Source organism: Crinia signifera, chromosome 12, assembly GCF_055691185.1.
Source record: "Crinia signifera chromosome 12, ASM5569118v1, whole genome shotgun sequence".
NCBI lineage: Eukaryota > Metazoa > Chordata > Amphibia > Anura > Myobatrachidae > Crinia > Crinia signifera.
In genome coordinates, this window is record NC_139228.1 from 45,020,201 (window position 1) to 45,042,689 (window position 22,489).

General features: G+C 41.3%; 1 protein-coding gene across 37 annotated transcripts in view; it reads right to left on the reverse strand.

Annotated features, from left to right (window-relative positions):
* GPHN (gephyrin) overlaps positions 1-22,489 on the reverse strand; it is a 435,418-nt gene that overhangs the window by 319,317 nt on the left and 93,612 nt on the right. For all 37 annotated transcript variants that reach the window (XM_083166733.1, XM_083166721.1, XM_083166724.1 and 34 more), the window contains exon 2: positions 9,271-9,349. In XM_083166733.1, the coding sequence (XP_083022859.1) occupies positions 9,271-9,349 (79 nt within the window). The remainder of the gene's footprint in view (positions 1-9,270; positions 9,350-22,489) is intronic.

Genomic DNA, 22,489 nt, shown 5'->3' on the forward strand with positions numbered 1-22,489 from the left:
GTAACATTTGGAGAAGAGTCAACAAGGCCTATGATAAAAGGTACACCATTCCTACTGTGAAACACAGAGGTGGATCTTTTTGGGAATGTGTGTGCTACAACGGCACTGGAAACTTGGGTAAAATTGATGGCTAGATGAATGCAGAATGTTATCAGAAAATACCGTAGGAAAATTTGCACTCATCAGCCCAGAAGCGTATGGGACGTACTTGAACCATCCAACATGACAATGATTCAAAACACAAGGACAAGTCGACCTGTCATTGGCTACAGCAGAAAAAAGTGAAGGTCTGTAGTGGCCATCTCAGTCTCCTGGCCTCAGTATCATTGAGCCACTCTGGGGAGATCTCAAACATGCAGTTTATACAAGGTAGCCCAAGAATTTACAGGAACTGGAAGAATGGGCAGCTTTACCATCTGAGAAAATAAAGAGCCTCATCCACAACTACCACAAAAGACTTCAAGCTGTCATTGATGTTGAAGGGGGCAATACACAGTATTAAGAACTGGGGTATGTAAATTTTTGGTCAGGGTCATTTGGATAGTTTCTGTTGTCATTATGGTGTAAAAAGAGTAAACACAGTTGTTTGACAACAAATGGCTTCACCCAACCACTAGCCATGAGTGAAAGAAAAGTTTGTGAGTATTCATATTCTCTGACAAATGGCCAGAAAATCATGAATTCTGCTTGGGCATGTAAACTTATGAGCACAACTGTAGATTTAGTTGTGTAAAATCTAGATAGATCGCTTTGCATGTGCATATTTTACACTGGTTAGCACATATCATTTAGCACACATACACATGTGTGTATGGGCAATTCAGCCACCTGGAAGCACAAAGGAGATCGCCTACACTAGATTTGCTTAGATCACATCGCTAAGCAGTAATCACCCCGCATGTTTGGGGCTTAAGGAAAAGAATGTGTATTGGAAATGACAGAAAAGAATAACTCACAAGACCTGAGACATTAACAGTACATGATTAAGGTATGTGAGAGAAAAGAAGGCAAGATGCTTTGAAAGAGGAAGGCGAGTGTGTTATGTGAGAGATGAAAAAGGAAAGTGAAAAAAATGAGAATAAAGACTAAAAGAGAGAGAGAGAGAGAGAGGTTAGGCTTCAAAAAGTGAAGAAAAGGGGGAATAAGGACCTGCATGTGGTGTAAGGTCCATTCATGTGATGAAATATAGAGGGTAAAGGGACCAATTTGTGGTGCAATATATAGAGGGATAGGGACCCATGTGTGGTGTAATATAGAGGGGATACGAACCTGCGTTTATATAGGTGTATTCATGTTTTTTGTGAGCTGTGACAGCGAGCAGTGCTGACTGCTCGCTGTCACAGCTCGCAGGGTCAGTATTCAACTGACCCCCTGCACGCACTGTTTCCTCCATGCTAAGGAGGGGAAACTGTGTGTGCGGCTGCTAAAACAGGGAGGCTCGCAGCTAAATGTAGCTGGCTCCCCGCATTAGCCTTGAGCCTCACTGTTTGGCAGTATCCTCACTGTCCGCTTACAGCAAGGATTCCCCCAAAACGTAGAATAGGGTGAGCTGCCGGTGGGGGTGTGTGTTAAACGGCAAGGGTCACTTGTTTTCGGTGATCCCCGCTGTTTAACCCCCTCGCCGGCCGCATTGAATATGGCCCATAATGAAATAGAAACTAAAATGACCTGGTGACCTTTTAGCCAGGGACCTGCGGAATAGGGACCAGTGTGTGGTGCAATACAGTGGCACATGGACCAGCGCATGGTTTAATAGTGAGGGACAGGGATCTGCTCGCTGTGTAGTACAGAGGGACAGGGACCTGCATGCGCATAATATAGAGGGCAAGGTACCTGCATGAACAGTGACATTAGGAGGGACAGGGACCTGTGTGTGTGGTGTAATATCATGGGCTAAGTACTTGAGTTTATTATTATTGTACCCTATCATCTATTTATCTAGATCACAGTATGGTAGCTTTGCTGGTGTGTTACTGATGCATAGTCTCTGAATCAATAACACTGGAGAGAATTCTCAGACGGATGATCGGCACCTAGCAGATGGTGCAACTAATTGTGGTGTCTACAGATACACAGGATATATTAGAGTCTGTAGGCACTGACGATGGGCGTCTCAGTCCTTGCACGTACAGGCATATGGATATACACCGGTAAAGGGCTTTGTAGTGACATCAGCATGAAGTTACAGACCCAACTGCAGAAAAAGACACAAGGAAGGCCGTGTCAGCACATCAACATACCCCAGCTCCATTAGGGCTGTTTCTCCATACTAATCAACCCCTGGTTACTTGTCCACTCTAATATGTACCAGGATAATAGTAATAGTTCCCTTACGTGTTGCTTCTGTTATCACTTAAGTGGAGTTACTGTTCTGCTAAAAACTTTTATTTGTTGATCATAATTAAAAAAAATGTCTTTGACAGAACTCTGCGCATTCCCTCAGAATCTCGGATCTCATAGAATGCTTAGGTTGTCAGAATAAAAAGAGCATCTCTGAATTTCCTGAAACATTTATCTAGCTGTGCATGATAAGCTCTTTATGGTAAGCTCCAATTTCCCTAAACTCAATTGAAGAGCCAGAAAAGCCAAGTTTACTTTGAAATGAATCAAATAACTCACAGATTTGCAAAGGATTAACCGCCGCAGAACCATCTGTTTCTTTTCAGGAGATCATTGGATTCCCTTATTTTTGGTGTTAAAAGTTATCACTGATTGCATTTGATCCATCAAATGTCCGTCAATGGGCATCATACAGAGGTGATGCTAATGGCAAAAATGCTGCACGTAGCGGCAGTACAAAATTCCACAAACAGGTATTTTAAACCCACTGCTGTGATATGCTGCTGTGTCCCAAGATACAGCATGTCTGTATGTGTATATGTACTGTATGCAAAAATTGTGATTTGGCACTCTCCGCAATTCAGAAAGATGTGCTAGAAAGTCCCTTATTCACTCCCTACAAGGTCTCAATCAGAAGCAAGAAGAGTTGTCACATTTATGTATATACACCAATTCTTACAGGAATATATATTTTGCAAGGGACTAGTCAGAGGCAGAATTAGTGACATAAGGGTGCTTACAAAACCAGAAGACAAACAGGTATTCTTGCAGATTATATTTAACATAGTCGCTGGGTGTGGCGGCTTTCTTTATTACTCCTCCCACCCATAAGGAGGTGTGGCCACCCAAAAGAGGCAAAGTCTAATATAAAGGGGCATGGCCTTGTCGGGTTCTCTGTTCCGTCACTCTGGGGAAGTGGCCAGCATCCACGGAGATGATGGCTGACCCTGGGGACAGGGCTGTGTGTGGTGACTTTGACAGAGTAGATCGGGTTCACTTTTTAATGCAGCTAATTACAAGCAGTTTCACAAGTTGTAAGGAATCCATCTCATTATTTCAAAGCGGTCATTTGTAGTGCACGGATATGTGAGTCTGGACTTGTTTTGGTGACGCGTGAGTCACAAAATAGACTACTTTGCAGCTGGTACAGAGTGGTATTGATGTGGTTAAATGGGCACATGGTTAGTACACTAGTACTATGCTCCATTTTAGTTAATATTCATGTACAGATGGAGCGGGCCTCGCTCTTGCAGAGGATGGCGGAAGATTCGCCATCCGCCATCCCCTGCCATCCGCCGTAAGGGGACGCGGGCTCCCCCCGGGTCCCCGCCGCCCCCCCCCCCCACCCCCTAATCCTGTCCGTCTCCCTGAAGCGGAGACGGACAGGGTTCCCGTCCCCCCCCCGCCGACGGGAAAGTGAGACGCACGCGCGTCTCAGTCAGATGGGGCGTCTCTTCGCCAGATTCTGGCGCAGCACCAGCAATGAAGAGACCAGCTCCATCTGTGCTACTGTATGTAGAACTGAAAGTAGAAGTAAGTACAGGTTGACTATCCCTTATCCAATAGGCTCGGGACCAGAAGAATATTGGATAAAGGATTATTCCGTATTTCTGAATATTTTTATATTCAATGATGTATCTTGATGTATTTTGCATTTGTGTTGTATAAACACATCAAATACATGAAACACACACATATATTTTATTTGTGCATAAAACAAGGTTTAAAACCATGAAACAAAGTTTGTGTACTATCTCAGGCACTGAATTTATATGGCAAGCAATCATTTTCTTGCCCATATATAGTGCCAGTTACATATGAAGGTAGTGTGGTTACAAATGTCCCCAGTAAGTTTTTAGCAAAAAAAAAGTTGAGTATCAGTTTATCAGTCAAATTATTCCGAAAACCATACATTTCAGAAAGTAAAAAAAAATAATAATAATTTGGCTAATATCCTACTGGGGACATTTGAAACAGAACTACTGGGGGCATCATATGTAACTGGCACTATATATGGGCAAGAAGATGATTGCTTGGCATTCAAATTAAGTGTTTTTAAACCTTGTTTTATGCACAAATAAAATATATTTTTGTGTATTTCATGTGTTTGTACAACATTAATGCAAGATACCTTAAGATACATCATTGAAATATAAAAATATTCTGAAATATGGAATAATCAATTATCCAAAAAATCTTCTGGTCCTGAGCATTTTGGATACGGGATACTCAACCTGTACTGCATATCTGCAGAAGTAATTACATCCATATTACACATTGCTTTTCATTTCTGATAAATGATTGTTATTTGCTTGCTGTTTAACAGAAATACGCTATTCATCGTCATCAAGCTGACAATGAAGCATCATGAACATGCCACTGTATAACTAATTCGCTTTAAACCAACCCTTATGTGGATGCATTTATGTATTTTAAAGTAATTGTGGTGTAAGAGAGGTGCAACAAAAAACGTAGTCAAGTGCATGTCTTTTTTCATTTAGAACACATTTTACATCTGTGCCTTTGTCATAATTCTTGTTATAGGAGAGTGATGTGGAATCAGTCATGCAGTTTCAAAAACATTTAAGATGTACATATTGAACCCCAGTATCCCATAGGACATTAGAGAAACAATGAGAATTACATACAGCGAATGGCCAAACTCTCCACAATGATGACACAATGAGACGTTGTTTCCCATTAACAAGGGCTCACACAGTAATGGGCAGAGAATCCTATCATTTACCTTATTAGAAAAGTAAATATAACTTCATACAAAAGTGTGTAATAAGTTGTCACCGTTTAAGTGTCCCCTCCCAACCCTCATTCATCACTTTACTGAACATAAAATATTTTGTTGGTCTGTAATCAAAGTATTCCTCATATGTACAGATGATATAATAAGCAGTATAGATTCAACAAAGGTTGCCTAGCACAGTCATGTGCAGTAGATCTAAATAAGACATTTTGGGTGAGATTTAATAGGATGAGAGATTCAGAAAGTGAGAGATTTGGTAAGAAATCTCCAGGGTTTTTTAAAACGCCAATCATTTACACTGCAAAACCAGTTTGATTTTAAGGTGTAAATGATTGCCTCTTTAAAAAAAAACTGGAGATTTTGTACCGAATTTCTCATCCTATTAAATCTCACCCATAAAATCAGAACTGCATCATCCAACACACAGAATGCCAGCTCATGATAACTTCTGTGATACAAATCTTATTCTCAATCGCACCACAAAATGCTGAAAGCAGAAGAACATCTGTGGTCTTCAGCCCGTGCTGAACAACTTAAGCTGCCCATACACGGCCCTTTGTGGACCGGCTCTGTTCTGTACTATGCGATGCGCGCTTCCGCGCATCACATAGTATGGTACAAAAAGTATGTGCTGCACATACTTTTTGTACTAGGTACACATCGCCTCGGATCGCATTGCATGCACACTGCATGCACAAGGCATGCGATGCGATGCGTGCTATTTAAGTCCAAAACGGATCCGTTAAACGGACCATGTATGGGCAGCTGTATACCAATATGCCAGGGGTTCCCAAACTTTTTGAATCACAGCACCCTACAGTATACGCATATTTTTCACGGCACCCCTAGGCCAAGAGTTTGTTACTGAGATTTTCTGGGGAAAAAATTTAATTAAATAAATTGGGATCCTTAGGTCCATTTATGTGGTGAAGAACATGATTCACTTCTGTTTACCCACATATTTTATAACTGGAAGCCACAAGCACTGATTTTGCCTATTTCATTAACCAAAAATAATTAGAATTGGTTCTAGACCAGCAACCTGAGGCACCCCTGCAAGTGTTCCGAGGCACCCCAGGGAGCCTAGGCGCAGAGTTTGGGAACCACTGCAATATGCTATAATGAAAAATAGATAATTTAGAAAATAAAAATGTGATAATGACAGAGAACTGACGTTTGAAATGCTTGAGCATACATGATCTGATCAAATCTCATCAATTAACTAGTTCAACACATATGGTGGTAATAAAATAAGAGGCAAGTCCGGGAGCAGAGCATTTCTACCTGATGGAAGGAATCATATGTGGTTCTGGGAAAAATCCAAATTGAAATAACAAAATTTAATGGAACATTATGCTGCGCATAGACGGACAGATAAAATACCTGTCAGACTAGATATGTCCTCATACTGTACGTCTTAGCTGCAGTCATGGCAAAAAGCCCGTCTTGTGGAACACCAGGCCATGTGGGACTCTTCTAGCTTCAGGCATTTTTTCTCTCCAAAAATGCAACTCAATGCATAAGAAGACTGTGATTAATTTGATAAAGCTTTCATATACAGTATGTGTACAACTGAGTCTTTGAATTTGTAACACAAAATGCTACAATGTAACAGCCGCAGTTTAAAAAAAACAACAACCCTTTGTCCTGTTCGGTATATACCCAAGATGCAAGTAGGATATGAGGTCCCACCCAAATATAATATCAGATTAATCAGTAGTCTCCTCGTGTAACCTAGTTGCATTGTATTGCGACTAAGGGACATTTTCAGATGTGGGAAGCAAGGCAGGGGAACACCGAGAGCCAGAAGGAGGGAGCCGGGCTGCAAGGGAATAAAAAAAAAAACATACAAATGAATAGGCAGCCGATGATTGGCTGATAGAGCTCTATCAGCGACACCTATTCATTTGTAAATTTTTTAATGTGTCTAGCTACCTCCTCCGGTTGCTCCCGTCTGGCTTACGATGCCCCACCCCTTGGCAGCCCCCACATTGGATGAGATTCATTGCAGGTGCTAGAAAGCACCCACAATGTGCCGCTGATGGCTGCATCAGATTGGATGTCATACACATGTGATTTGGGCCAATCACAGTGTATGGGTCCTTAATTGTGTAGAGTTTGTATAGTCTCCACATGTTTGCGTGGGTTTTCTCTGGGTACTTCTGTTTCCTTCCCCAATTCAAAAATATACTGGTAGGTTAATTGGCACCCCAAAAAATGAACTCCAGAATGTGTGTGCATGTACATCTGGTAGGGAATATAGATTATAGGCTCCATTATTGCAGAAAGTGAATGTTCAAATATTGTCTGTAAAGCTCTGTGGAATATGTGTGCGCTGTATAAGTAACTGGCAATAACTAAAACCCAAGAGAAATGTCAGTTGGACGGCTGCAGCAGCGCCTAAACTGCTCAATGGCGCAAACATGCAACTTCAAACATACTGCGTGGGATAGACAAACATGGGACTATTTGACATGTTAAACCAATCAATATTTTGAGATTGGTCATGCAAATACACTTAACCGTTTTGTGTAGGATCCACTGATAATAAGTGGATCACCAAGAAAGTTGTACAATGTAATGTTACTAGCACAATAGCTTAATTGTGACTTTTCAAATCCACATTTGCACAACTTACACGAGTGCACTAATCTTGCAAACTATACTGGCAAACATTTGCTTAATTACATAGAACACCAGGCACTCACAATAACAGCTATTTAGTGTTATGTTATATCAAGAGTATATGAGCACACAACTAACACATTAAATTAATTGTCAAATTAATTGTCAAATTAACTATTGGAAAAAGGTGTTTTGTGATACAAGCCTTAAGTTATGTTAACACTTTTCTTTAATTGTGTATTCTATGCCAACCAGCTTCTGACCATTGGTTCATTTTTAGATCGCATTTTGAGTTGCTGGAAACTGGGGATAATAGCACCATGGAGATGTAGCTCCTGGATTAAGTGCCCAGAGCTATTCAATTGCTCACATGGTAAAACATTTCTCTGTAAAGCGCTGTGGAATATGTGTCCGCTATATAAATATCTGGTAATTAAAAAATAAATCTACAAAAATAAAAAAAATGTATTGAAAATTAATAATGAATCATCAGATGAATCATCAGTGGCAGATCCCGTTGGATATTTTGTGCCATATAATAATGGAAGTTATACGGTTTAAACCACCTCGGACGCATACATATTTAGGCAATCCAAAAAGATAGCCTTGTTAGCAGGGTGCTAGCTTTATTCAGAATACTACAGTATGTATTGATATCCTTGATACATATGGTAAACAGAACAGTTAAACCATATCATTATTATTTGATGTTTAGGCACATGAACTAATGCATTTTAAATGATAGCAGAAACCTGAAAAATCTGTATCAGAGAAGATTTATGGGTGTATTCAATCCCTGCTGCTATTTCCGACGGGGTAAAGAGCAGCGGACACTTATTCAATGCTGTTGTTTCCAACAGCATTGAAGGCGGAACTCAACAAAACATATCCGACTTTCAAACCAGTGGGATCTGTTTTATCAGAAACATCCATGGATTGTCGAGTTCATGGCCGTATCTCAACAAGCCACAGCCGTTTTGGCTGACACGCCCCCTTTTCACCACTCGACAGGCAGCACATTGATTTCTGCCTCCCGATTAACTGTCAAAAAGGCTGAATAAGGGGCAGGATTATGACATATCTGGACATTCCGCTCACGGAATAGGTACATTTTGTTCTGATTTGGTAGTAGTTGGCTTTCTGTATTAATTTTTTATTAGGCGATCTAGAAAATGAATAGCATTTGAGGATAACACTGTACCTTCTATCTGATGTTACATACAAGGAGACTGTGCTCATTAATATAATATACAGTCTGACAATTGTATATCTGTATGCGACTGAGTCTCTGAAATTGTACACAAAGTGCTACAATGAAGCAGCCGCAGCTAAATTTGTCCCAATACTCAGTCACATACAATAAACATACATCAAATATCAAATTAATCAGCAAAGTATCTTTGTGTTCAATGTTAGAAGAATTGGTGGCGCACTCAGATTGAGGCTAGATGGATGACGACACATCTGTACTGGTAAGAACACAAATCTAAAAGCATTGCAACCATGTTACAGCGCTAACATTTCAGTAATGAACAAACAATACTTACAATGAAGGATCTTGTACTAAGTCTTTTAGGTTTATGCCGCTTCGATCTTCTGCCAGGCTCCTGAAACAACTGTCACTCACTACAAGAAGACACAGGAAAAATGATCAGTACGTTTGTTCAGACAATTTGTAACTTACATTTTAGTCCATTGTATTCAACTACGGTAGCATAAATAAGTTCCCACTTTAAAAAAAAAATTTTTTGCTGTTTTTTGATCAATGGTTATTATAGGGTTATTCAATTAAAGCACACTTCTTTTCAGGATAAAAATGTCCCATTTTCAGGCGATAACACATGGGATACATGATAAGTTTTCGAATCCAATATGTTATCGCGGGACAGAGGGCTACTTTCACGTATTATACTTTGTGCACAAAAAAGGTGAAGTACCACAAAGGGGTGGTTAACAATAATAATATTACTTAAAACAGCAATATATTGTTCAGTTTAGAACAGAATAGAATTCCTTTATTCGTCTCACAATGGAGAAATTTTCAAAGTTGAAAATTTCTAATAATTCTGCAAGGATTCAAGCTCCTGAGCTGACTCATACTGGTCTTAAGCTATGTACAGTGTGATGAGTGTTATGCTAATGCTTTGCCTACCTTTATTAACACCTCCCTGCCGCTAGCAATACCTTTGACCAAAGTTTCTTTCTTTTTAGAATGGTATTCCATTAAAAGAAGCACCCATCAATCAATTATGATCATTTTACATTGTTAATTGTACTAGAACAATGTCAAACACTGTTGTTGTTTTTTTTAACTTTATTTGCATGTACTGTTACGCAGACTGTTAATTAGACAAAAACTGAAATAGGCAGGAGATTATGGTGTGGCCGAGAGACGTTTTATATTGTAGAGAGTGCCCATAGATGATGGTAGCCACGCCTGATTGGCGGTATTAGACACACCCAATGGGCCTTGTTAGACATTAGAAGAAAAAATTAGAAAACAGTGACTGCGCCTGGGACACTGCTGCCCAAGATCACCCTAAGACTCCAAGATCCTAGACAAATAGCTACAAGAAAAAATGGTGATCTCAAATAACATCAGGGTAGATGACCATTGAAAGTAACACTCACCAGAGCCAAGTTCAATATAAACCTTTCAGCGCCTATAGGGAACTTGGCTCTGGTGAGTGTTACTTTCAATGGTCATCTACCCTGATGGTATTGGAATGGTGTGGCTCCATCTGCATGCAGAGTTAGAGAAGAACAAAGAACCTGCTATGTGCACATAGGGCACCTATTTCAGGTCAGTTCGGAATTATTGGAAAGAACGACCAGACAAAGGATTTCAATTTTACTGTGGAGTTCCCCTACACACGGCAATTTTGGGACTATTATCACTAGTTCTAGAAAGGGGGTTACAGCGCTCTGAGATCACCATTTTTTCTTGCAGCCTTGTTAGACATGCCTAATAGGTGGTGCTACAGACACCCCCTAAAAATATGTGCTGAGCATGCCTATGTGATGACGTGTGTACCCAGTGACATCTAGCGGAACAGTACCCAGCATATGATGCCAGCTGCGACGCTCATACATGATGGTGGGAGAGAGGACCATGCTACACTCCGCAGCATGGCTCTCGCTAGCATTATCCTCCATTGTCCTGCATGTACAGACACAGAGGGTGTCGTTGACAACTTGCCGGAATCTGCAATATCGTTAATAATGTCATCCAGTGTGTACCCAGCTTTAGGAGTTTGATTGAATTTAGTAAAGAAATAAAGTACCAACCACTCAGCTCCCTATTGCCATTTTTCAAACACAGCCTATAAAATGATAGAAGCTGACTGGTTGGTACTTTATCACTCTCCCCCATAGTGTGTTTGTTTGTAAGCCAGGCCGCATTTCAGCTCATCAGACAGATAGCGCATAATAAAACCAGCTTTGAAGATATTAGTGTCTCTCAGCCTGACATTTCTCTCCCCGTTCTGTACCTGAAATGTCTACGTTATACAACCAGAAAATTAAATCTTGTCCAACTTCAAAGCTGGGCTACCATTCTATAAATTGTTTTCTTATTGTATCACATGTCAAGGAAACAACTAATTTCCCCATTGGCTCAAGGTATTATACTGAAAGAACAGAGTGGATAAATCATTAGTCTCTGTTCTGACATAAACAGCAGGGACTTTATTACATTTTAACCCGCAAGTGGAAATGTACTTAAAAACAAATATAGTTTTCAATTAAGCGGATGCATTTTTCCTGTGCTCTGGATGAACATCCAAAAACAACCTTTTGCAACTGGATTTTATCTTCTGTTTTTTTTTTTGGCATCGAGATGTCTACATGATGGTATTGATTTTTACAAAAGGTTAATGTCTTAATTTCTGCAGGAAACTGCTTTCTGAGTTGTCATGCTGTATTTCTCATGTTGCAATGTATTTACTACTCTGCCTTTTATTAAAAATAAATACATCAATGCATGTCATACGCTGTTTGTTTAAGTAGGGATGTGTCTGCAGCCTGTACAGTGGCACTAACTTACTTCTACCCCTTTCACATCACACCTCTAACCCAGGTTATTGCAGTGTTGGTGAAATATGGGCAAGGTACGGTGTGAAAGCACCACAGCTTTTAATCCAGGTCGAGCAACATGGTATTTTGACCCCGGTTATAAGGGTTAAACCAAGGTCTCCCTCTGTAAAATGGGCAACCCGGGTTTAGTGTGAAAGCGCCAGTAGTTTTTGCAATTCCATTTGCAATATCACCAATAAAGATATTAAAAAGCACTGGTACAAGTACAGATCCCTGGGGTACTCCACTTGTAACCTTTCCCCCCTTTGGCTGTACTCCGTTTACTACAACTCTCTGTTTTCTGTCGTGCAACTATGCTCTTATCCATTCAACTATCTTAGAATCCAATCCCAAGCTTTCAAGTTTATTTAACAGTGTGCAATGTGGGACAGTGTCAAAAGCCTTACTAAAGTCTAGATAAGCTACATCTACAGCCCCACCTTGATCTATTACTTTAGTCACCCAGTCAAAAAAGTCAATAAGATTGGTTTGACATGATCTTCCCCCAGTAAACCCATGCTGTTTTGGATCCTGTAAATTGCTGGTTTTGAGATATTCTACAACTCTTTGTTTTAAGAGTGTTTCCATCAATTTTCCTACTACTGATGTAAGGCTCACTGGTCGATAGTTGCTTACTTCTTCCTTGCTTCCACTTTTGTGCAGTGGGACTAAATTTGATGTTTTCCAGTCCTCTGGGATTACTCCAGTAGCTAGTGACTGGTTGAATAATTCTGTTATTGGTTTTACCAGCTCCCCTTTAAGCTGGTCAATGGATGCCCTTCACTCCAAATTCTCATCTATGTAATTTTAATCTATAAAATCCTGAATGTAAACTGTAGGTATATTGATTACATTAAAAAAAAAAAGGAATTGGACCTTCCTCTGGCTTCACTGACCGCTGTTTCACTGACCAAGTTTCTGGGTGGGTGTACCATGTACCGGCACAGCGACACACCCACCCAGAAACTTGTAAGAGAGACATTGAGTGACAGAATACACCGCCTATCAGAACAATGGGGGCGGGACCCGTCACCCAATAAAGCCCACTACGATATTGACCAGCAACATCCTTGAAAAAGGCCGGATCGTGGCCGAAACGCGTTGGTCACAGCTCCACAGACCACCAACACCTACATCCAAGTCTCCTCCTGACAGAGGAGTTGAGCGCACACAGCTCCGGCAGCACCCGCACTCCGGGCACACGCCCACAAGCCGAACCCGGAAGTGATGGGAGCCGCCATGTGAGCAGTGTGGACCAGCGGCCGGCTGTACGAGTGCACGCGCCGCTGAAGTTTGACAGAGACGCGGCGAGGGACATCAAGCCTCAGAGGGACAGGTATCGGGTAAGTGTTGAATGCACCACTGGGAGGTTAGGGACGCCAGCCCCTGGTGACATTTACACTCTTACCTTGACCTGTTTGTTACAGACTTGAACTTCTTCCCGCAGATCCCACACCATCACTCTGTGCAATTACCCCACCACAGAGTTGCCCCAACACCACCATCCCCCACTACCCCCCACTACCCCCCCGCATTGTGCCAGTTCATTGCCCAGCATCAGTGCCATTGACATAATAACTCAGCACGAGCTATAGGCACACTGGTTACCTCTGCCAACAATTTTATTTGTATGTCAGCACAGCACAATTATAATAAATCATTATTATTATTATAAATCCAGTGCGTCACATTTTTCATTCACAGTCGACACCTGTTACTTACAGTACATTAGTCTACACGGCAGAGGGTGAGTGCAGGGCTACTTGCCTATTAAAAAAAAGTAAATCTTTGAATGAAGTTGGAAATGGCGAGTGCCACTCATCCTAATCTGCAATCCATGATTTCAAGATTTTGTGATTTCTCCCACAATTGCATAATTTCCAAAATGTACAATCTGCGCCCATACAGCACAGTTATTTACCAGTAGTTGGCAAAAAATTTTGATCTTAAAATCTGAAAATGGCCATACACCAACTGATTGTAATCTCTATAGCAGTGATTGTCATCAGTGGGAGAATTTTAGGATGGTCAAAATGATCACATTAACAATTAACACCATACATTAGCATGTTAAGGAATTCCTTACCCAACAATGTGAAATTTGTCACTAAATTAATTTGAAAATAAATTGTATGACTTCTATACAAAAAACATGTTATCTGTAGAGATAAAGGGGGGTATGCAATCCTCCGCCGCTATTCCTGACGGGGAAAATAGCAGCAAGGCCCTATTCAATGCGGTCTTTACCGACAGCATTGAAGAGGGATCACAGCAGTACGAGCCCGACTTTAAAAAGCTGTTGGGCCCGTTCTGCCGATAACGGCCATGGATTGTCAAGATCCCAGTGGTAGATCGACAATCCATGGCCGTTTTAATGGACACGCCTCCTTTTTGCTGATCAGCAGACGGGACATTGAATCCCGCCTGCCGATTTCCCGTCAGGCAAAATGCATACGGCCCAGGATCACGGCTGTCGGGAGGGATCGACAGCATTAATCCAGGATTACATGCCCCCAATATCATAAACAAAGAAACAAATTGGTGACTGAAAAAGGTACATTTACTTCCATTTAATACCAAGTTTTGCATTAACTGAACATAAATTACTGAAACATAAAGTAACCATCATTTAATGACATGCAAATAAACAAAAACATATACTATTTCAGTCTGGATAAAAATAGTGCCAAAAGGGCAAGTTACTCACAGAGCTATAGCAATATCTTGCCAATGGGCATCTAAGGTACTAAAAAATATGCCCACGGGTGGCTTGTATAGCCACTGTGACATCAGAAGACACAGTATCGGATCACCATCAGGCAGACATTGGTAATGTGGGAGCTGCCAGAATTCTGATGCAGAAACCAGTAAATCTGTATTGTTAGATGCAGACTCTGGCCAGGGCATGCCCACCAAACAGGGCCAACATGCTTCTGTTTTGTCAAAAACTAACCAATGCCCCCCTCTACTCCAGGCATGTCCAACGTTGGCCCTCCAGATGTTTTGAAACTACACATCCCAGCATGCTTTGCAATAGTTTTAGCATTCTCTAATAGCAAAACTGTGGCAAAGTATGCTGGGATGTGTAGTTTCACAACATCTGGAGGGCCAACGTTGGACATACCTGCTCTACTCCATCCATAAATGGCCACAGCCTATCAATCAGCTCCGGCGCATGCCCAGGTTAAAAAATAAACTACTGGAGTAAAAATCAATATACTGTCTAACTGTGAATCAGCCCCATATACAGTAACTTATATATGAAAACAGCAGACCATGCTATACGGAAATAAATAATGACAGTGACTAGCCTGCAGCTCCATTCATATCTATGGACAAAAACAAAAGCCTTGTAACAGCACCTTAACCTGTATTGCTTTCCGGTGCTATATTTAGAAGTGGCACAAATGTATGTAATCAGCAGGATTTAGAATTGAAGCAAGGCCAAATGAAATAAAAATGAGCGCTTAAAAAGTGAACAAATAAAATCAGGCAGAAATACCAATGTGTTTTTCATTTCATAAAATCGAACATGCAAGGGTAATATCTGAAAAACAAACAAACAAACAAACAAATAAATAAAATCTTTCGGTACTCTTTACCTAGCACGGCGCCCATCGCGGGCATCGCGGCCATCAAATGCACTAAAAACCGGGTGCGACGCGATGCCCGCGATTTCCCATAGGGATCAATGTTAAAAGTGTGATTGGACGCGATTTTACTGTTCAATGCCTCAATGCCCGCGATTTTTCCATAGAAAACAATGTTAAATGGGCCACAGAGCCCAAATAGTCCCCCTGAAGTGTGAAATGGCCCCCACAATTGTTAACGCCACCCCACGATCAACGTGAACCCGAAGCGTGGCGAGCGCAGCGAGCCCGCGAGGGGCGGCGGTACGCGTCCTCCGACCTTTTCATTCCCCCACTATCCACGTCGGCGTGGAGTTGAGAATAGAATAGTGTGGCGAGCGCAGCGAGCCACCGAGCCCGAAGCGTGGCGAGCGGACGCGGATACCTTCACAGGTAAACGAGTCTCTTCGCGGGCTTCACAGGTATCCGCGTCCGCTCGCCACGCTTCGGGCTCGGTGGCTCGCTGCGCTCGCCACACTATTCTATTCTCAACTCCACGCCGACGTGGATAGTGGGGGTATGAAAAGGTCGGAGGACGCGTACCGCCGCCGCTCGCCACGCTTCGGGTTCACGTTGATCGTGGGGTGGCGTTAACAATTGTGGGGGCCATTTCACACTTCAGGGGGACTATTTGGGCTCTGTGGCCCATTTAACATTGTTTTCTATGGAAAAATCGCGGGCATTGAGGCATTGAACAGTAAAATCGCGTCCAATCACACTTTTAACATTGATCCCTATGGGAAATCGCGGGCATCACGTCGCACCCTTTTTTTAGTGCATGCGATGGCCGCGATTTTTTACCCCCGATGACCGCGATGGACATCGTGGGCGCCGTTCTAGGTAAAGAGTACCAATCTTTCTACTGGATAAAAAAAAAAAAAAAATAAAGAAAGAAACATAAATAAATGTAATGGAAATTAGATATTCAACGGTGTGTTAATTATTGCATTTATGTCAAAGAGGCATATTGAATGCCAATGGCGAGCCCCTGATGACGAGCTATACGGTGAGCAATGCTGATAGCTTGCCGTCAGAGTATTCAACTCACCCCCTTTCACTACCTCGGTTTTTTTCAGCGAGGTGGAAATGGTGAGTGTGGCAGTTAATACAGCGAGGCTCGCCACACAATGTGGCAGACTCACTGCATTTGTGGCGAGCTGTGCCGTGCAAGGGAATTTTCGACGTCCTCTGATGGCAAGGATTTCCCCAAAACATTGAATACAGCAGGTGGCTGGCGAGTGGGCTGGATGCCTTCCTTGCCAAAAAAAGCCATCCTCACTGTACAAACCCCACTCGCCGCCACTCATCGACGGCACTGAATATGGCTCAAAATGTTTTGGGATTTTTTTCTTCTTTATAAATTATTTAACCTTTGCTTTTTCATTATGCTCTGTTCAATGAGCGGACTTGCCCCGCGACTATATGCTGCCATATACGGAAGCTCAGAACTTTTAGTCACCAGTAAATGACTGTACGTACGGCTCATTGCGGGTTATAGAAAACATCTCACCAGCTACAAATATAACATACATGGAATCATAGAAAGCCTTACAAGAAAAACTAACAAAGTTGGAATAGCTAATAACTAGCGATAAAGGATAAAGCAATGCATGCTTTCAAAGTTATAATGCGACCTTCATCTGGCAGAACATTGGCAAGGAGCGCACAGCAATGGTCACCCTGATACAAATTCAAATGCCATGTGTGGTCCCTATCCTCACACATTATCTTTAGTTTGCACAACAAGTTAAAATAATAGCAGTTAATCACATATAATCAAGGCTCTTTTTATATATTGATCCTTTGTCACCTCTCACCTCGTTTGCAACTACAGAGATTGCCAGACATTTTACCTTTGGTGGGGTTAAATACTGCAAGCAGGTAATCAGTGCGGCTACAGAGATCTCTATGGTAAAGGTCTTCTCTGTACTTGCTGCAATGGTACACGCTGTATTCCACCCTCCTCCTGTGCTTAGTGACTACACAGAGTGCGTTATCCCACAGATGACTAAGGTCTATGACGGCATCTACCATGCAGCGGATGTAACTGCACTGTAGGTAAAATCCTACTGAATAACCCTTTGTGTACTAAAAGAAAAGCAGACAATCGAACAGAAACATATAATTTGATGGCAGGTAAGAAGCTTTTGGCCCATGGCCCATCAATAGACAATATACCCAAGTCAATGCCATTATTATCATAGGAAGCTTGTTTTTTTTTTGTGACAGCTCCTCTTTAAGACGTGTTTTCTTTTTTACAAGGGTGAAGTCCTACATTAATCAAACACCCACATTGTACAAATAATCTTGGAAGCGTGAAGTTAATTATCATTTCAAGCAATTAATGATCCAGAACTATTTTTAATCATCCAAACTAAACTTCCCAAAATTTACGGATGTAAGACATAGGGCCTTATTCTGGTTCACTCTCAGAGCAAATTACTTCTCAAATGGACAAAACCATGTGCACTGCAGGTGGGGCAGATGTAGTTTGTGCAGAGCGAATTCGATTTGGGTGGGGTTAAAGCAGCCAGTATTTACCCTGCAAAGAAACAAAATAACTCACCCAAATCTAATTCTCTCTACACATTTTACATCTGCCCCCCCCCCCCCCCCCCCTGCAGTGCATATGGTTTTGTCCATTTAAGAAGGATCTTGCCAGAAGGTGTGAACCAGAATAAGGCCCATAGACACTTTTTTTCCCCATGGAATCAGAATTCCAAAATACAGTACAACTTTTGCCCAGGGTATCTTCTACTTTATAACACCCACAAGCGGATTTTTAGTCCATTTAAAGGTGAGGACTTTTCTATTTGTGTGTCTCTCTTGTAGTTTGTGGAAGACTTGGACAAGTCTGATCCTTCTGCATAAAAGACCATTGAATGCCCTGCACCACCCATCACCATCTAATTATATAACATATATATAATTCACATTGTTACCAATGAAAAAAGTTGTTCTGTAAAATCAGTGAAAGACTAAAAATATTTGTCAAATGTATAAAGCATAACTCCACAGCGCAGTCAGTGCCATTTAAAAATAAAATAAAAATAGGTGGGTAGATATGGGTAGAGGTGGGTTGAATTGTGGTTAATGTGGGCAAAGCTATAGCTGGTGGTACATTAATTGGGGCATAAGCCAATTTACAAAAAAATCTGTTAAAATGATAAAAACGATGCAAAGCACAAAGAAAGAAGCGTCTAGTATAATCTTAGATATAAATAATATTGCTGTATTGCTTAACTTACTAATATGAGCATATGGAAGCATGCGCGGGCAATGAGCCATAATTTGCTCACCGTGGTCATTCGATAATAACCATTTTTTTAAACATGGTTTTGAGTGTCAATGTCTCGCCCCCTTGTATCAGCTAATATTAGCCTACCCGATGCCGGAAAGGCAGTCCAATGGCAGAGGAGGAGCAATGAAGAACTCCTGAACATATAAGACTCTGCGGAAGTCCTGGATAGGCGGTGGCCATGCAAAAGAGCATACACACTTACCGATGCTTTCCATGACGAGCAACCACTGGGGGGGGGGGGGGTAGCGGCAGCATCTCTCTCGCTAGCTTTATCTGTACATGCATGTATCCAGCTTTAGATGAATGCCTCATATACAGTTTATTTTGGGTTCCTTAAAAGTTGTAATCAAACCCACAACTCATTCCATTTCAAATGAGGTGTTTCAAAATCAAAAGTAGATTATTATATCTGAGGCTGCATTGTGAGCAAGGCTTCTTTTCATGCTCATCTAGTCCACCTTAAAGCACTGTATTAATAGGTCTAAAGTTAGGGTATAAGGTATAATTTAGGGTTGCACAGGAAAAATATTTTAACACCCACAAAAGAAAATACACTATCCTAAGGACTAAGCGGCGTTACTAGATATGGCTAGGCCCCATAGCAAAAGTTTTTAAGGGCCCCCTATTTAGCAGTAGATGGTGACAAATGTATGTAAATCATATTACTTATACAGTAAGATGAGCCCACTTCAGCTGCACCCCTTGCATCTATAGTAGTTACGCCCTTGGCTAAGGTGTTTCATACTGATTAGGAGCTGCAAACTAAAAAAAAACAAAAACAAATATATATATATATATATATATATATATATATATATATATATATATATATATATATATATATATATATATATATATACATATATACACACACATACATATATCTGGATAGCGACCTGGCATTCCGGTTATAGAAGTCTCTGATCCTGGGTGCCCTTGCCAGCAGTAGTATATATACTATTTTGTTATGCTGTACATAGCAAACAAAAAACAAGTTACAAGGTAACGTACAGGGTGTGTTGAAAAATACAGTATAAATAGGGGTATAGCTGGTAGAACTAAAATCAGCATCAGTTCAAAATTAGGTGTCAAAATTGTCGAGGAGACTGAAGATGAAGTAGAGGAAGGGAAGAACAGGACAGGAGCACAGGTGAGGTAAAGAGGTAGGGTGAGTACGTGAGGAAGGAGGGCTCTACTCATAAGAGTTAACATACTAAAAGGAGGTGGGTGGACAAACGAAAAACAATAGGATAAGTAGGAACGGATGGGAATGGAGGCAGGATAGGAGGATCAAAAGAGGTTAGGAGGAGGGATAGGCTAGTCAAAAAAAGTGGGTTTTGAGGGAGCGCTTGAAGGAGGTAAGGGAATCAGAAAGCCTGATGGGTGGCGGGAGGTTGTTCCAGTGCAGTGCAGCCTGATGGGCGGCGGGAGGTTGTTCCAGTGCATATATATATATATATATATAATATATATATTTATATATATATCCAGAAAGCAATAGATGGCACTCTTGAGGTTTTGCAAAACTGCACAGCGGCAGTGCGGTAAAGAACGATAAAGTGGACACAGGTCAAGTCCATCAACGTATGGATAACGATTATGGAGAAAATCACTGGGCTGAAAAATGCTCAGTGCATAAACGCTGAGCGGTTTACAAGCAATTTCGCGATTTTCCCCGGGGTGTCCCACTATGGAAAGCCATCCACTCCGATGCTCATCTGCTGGTATTACCAGCAGATGAGCGGCCAGATCAGCGATGATGCAGGACCACAATTCCCTGCCCCATACACCCTGGGACGCTTTCAGCTGAAAGTCGCCCAGTGTGTATGGGCCTTTACATTAGCTCTGCAATCTATAAAAATGGATGGTATTGTCCTACAGAAAACAAGGACATTTTAAATAGTTATCTCATAAAAACATTTTTTTTTTAAATTAAAATAGATCAAGGTTGTAATCATCAAGAAGATAGAATATTGTATTTATTATAAACAAACCCCCACCCCCTAATTTTTTTATGTAAATTAATGTTAATAATTGTGAATTGAATTTTGCTATTGTACTGTATGTAGAAGACAAAATGAATCATTAAATCTAAAAAAAAAAACACAAACAACCTAGTACTATATTATGTCTAGTATACAGAATTGCATTTTTCCCACACCCACTAGGAGGAAATGCAAATATACCAACTGCTTTTCTAGATGATGTTACAAACCGTCGAATTTGACTTTTTGAAGTCCATCCAAGTAATTATGCAAAACATATGCATACACACTTTTGTGCATCGCAGTAATTATTAATTTCCAGAGGCCCTTGCTTGGCTGCAAGTTACTGTAACAGTTGTGTATCATCTGCTGGTGTAATCAATTTATCTAAAAATAAATGCTACAGGGAGCACCTAGGAATTCCTGCAATTTAATGAAAACATGTAATTTGTGGCCACTGATTACATTCTGTTACCTATCTCTATGCAAAAAAAAGATGATAATTTGCTGGTTTAGGTTATATTATGTCTCCATTTAATCCCAGACAGACTCCATGATGTGGAGATAAGGGCTCTGGAAGTGCCGTATCATCCTATCATCACTTCCAGGGCTCCTTTTTCTTCTTTACACTGAAGATAGTTTTTATTTACATTGGCTGCATATTTGGGACCATTGCCATGCTACAGGATACATTTGAAACCAGAGACACCTCCCTGATGGAACTGTAAGGAGACCAATAATTCTGACCAAATCCCCAACTCCGTTTTCTGAAATACAGCCCCAAACTTGCAAGAAACCACCACCATGCTTCACTGCTGCCTGCAGAAACTCTTTAATGCTCTACAGCCCTTTGGCAAACAAACTGCCTTTTGTTACAGCCAATATTTCACATCTTTGTATGTTTTGTGCATAGTTGTGTTGCCTGTATGGGTTTTCTAGACTCAATTCTTCCATGAAGACTTCTCCAAAAACGTACAGTATCCTGGGTCCAGGATACATATGTATGACTGGCAGTGTGGGATTTCAATGGTCAGAATACCGATGCCGGCATCCTGATGGAGGGAATCCCGGCAGGGGTCAGGAAAGTATACTTACCTTACCCGCTAACCCCTCCTTCCCCACATCCTAACCCTAATACGCATACCCCGCCACCTAACCCTACAGCCTAACCCTAAGTACTGGACTAGTGCCTAAAACGACCCCCTCCCCCAGCCTAATGCTAACACTGCCCACATGCTTATGGTCGGGATGCCAGCATTTGGGATTATGTTGCTGGAATGCTGACATTAGTGAGGATGACGGTCTCCTTGTGGTAAGCCGGAACACCAGGGTTGGTATCGTGACTGACACCATCCTCATCGCTGGGATGCTGAATGCATTCCCTGAGTCAAACTGGTTTCTGCCAGTTCACAGGTGCCGGCACTGCTGGACATCTTACGATTTCAAAAGGAAGTAAGCATGATGTGTCTTTCATCTAATGCATTCATTATGCTTGACCGACCACTGAGTTTACAGTCCTCAACGTTGCCTGTTTCTTTGTTATTCTTTAACTGCTTGAACATCTTGAAAATCCCATTCTGACATGAAATGTTTGATCTTTCTGATGCAGTATAACTACCTTGTGTCTCGTTGCTGTATACAATCTTGCTATGGTGTATGGCATGTGACATGTCTTCCACAAGCGAGATTGGATGTTTTTCACCCAGTTTGTACACAGCTGTTTTTGTTTCAGTTAAGGAGGGTGTTTCAAACTACATATGAAAATGATGTTGCTAAT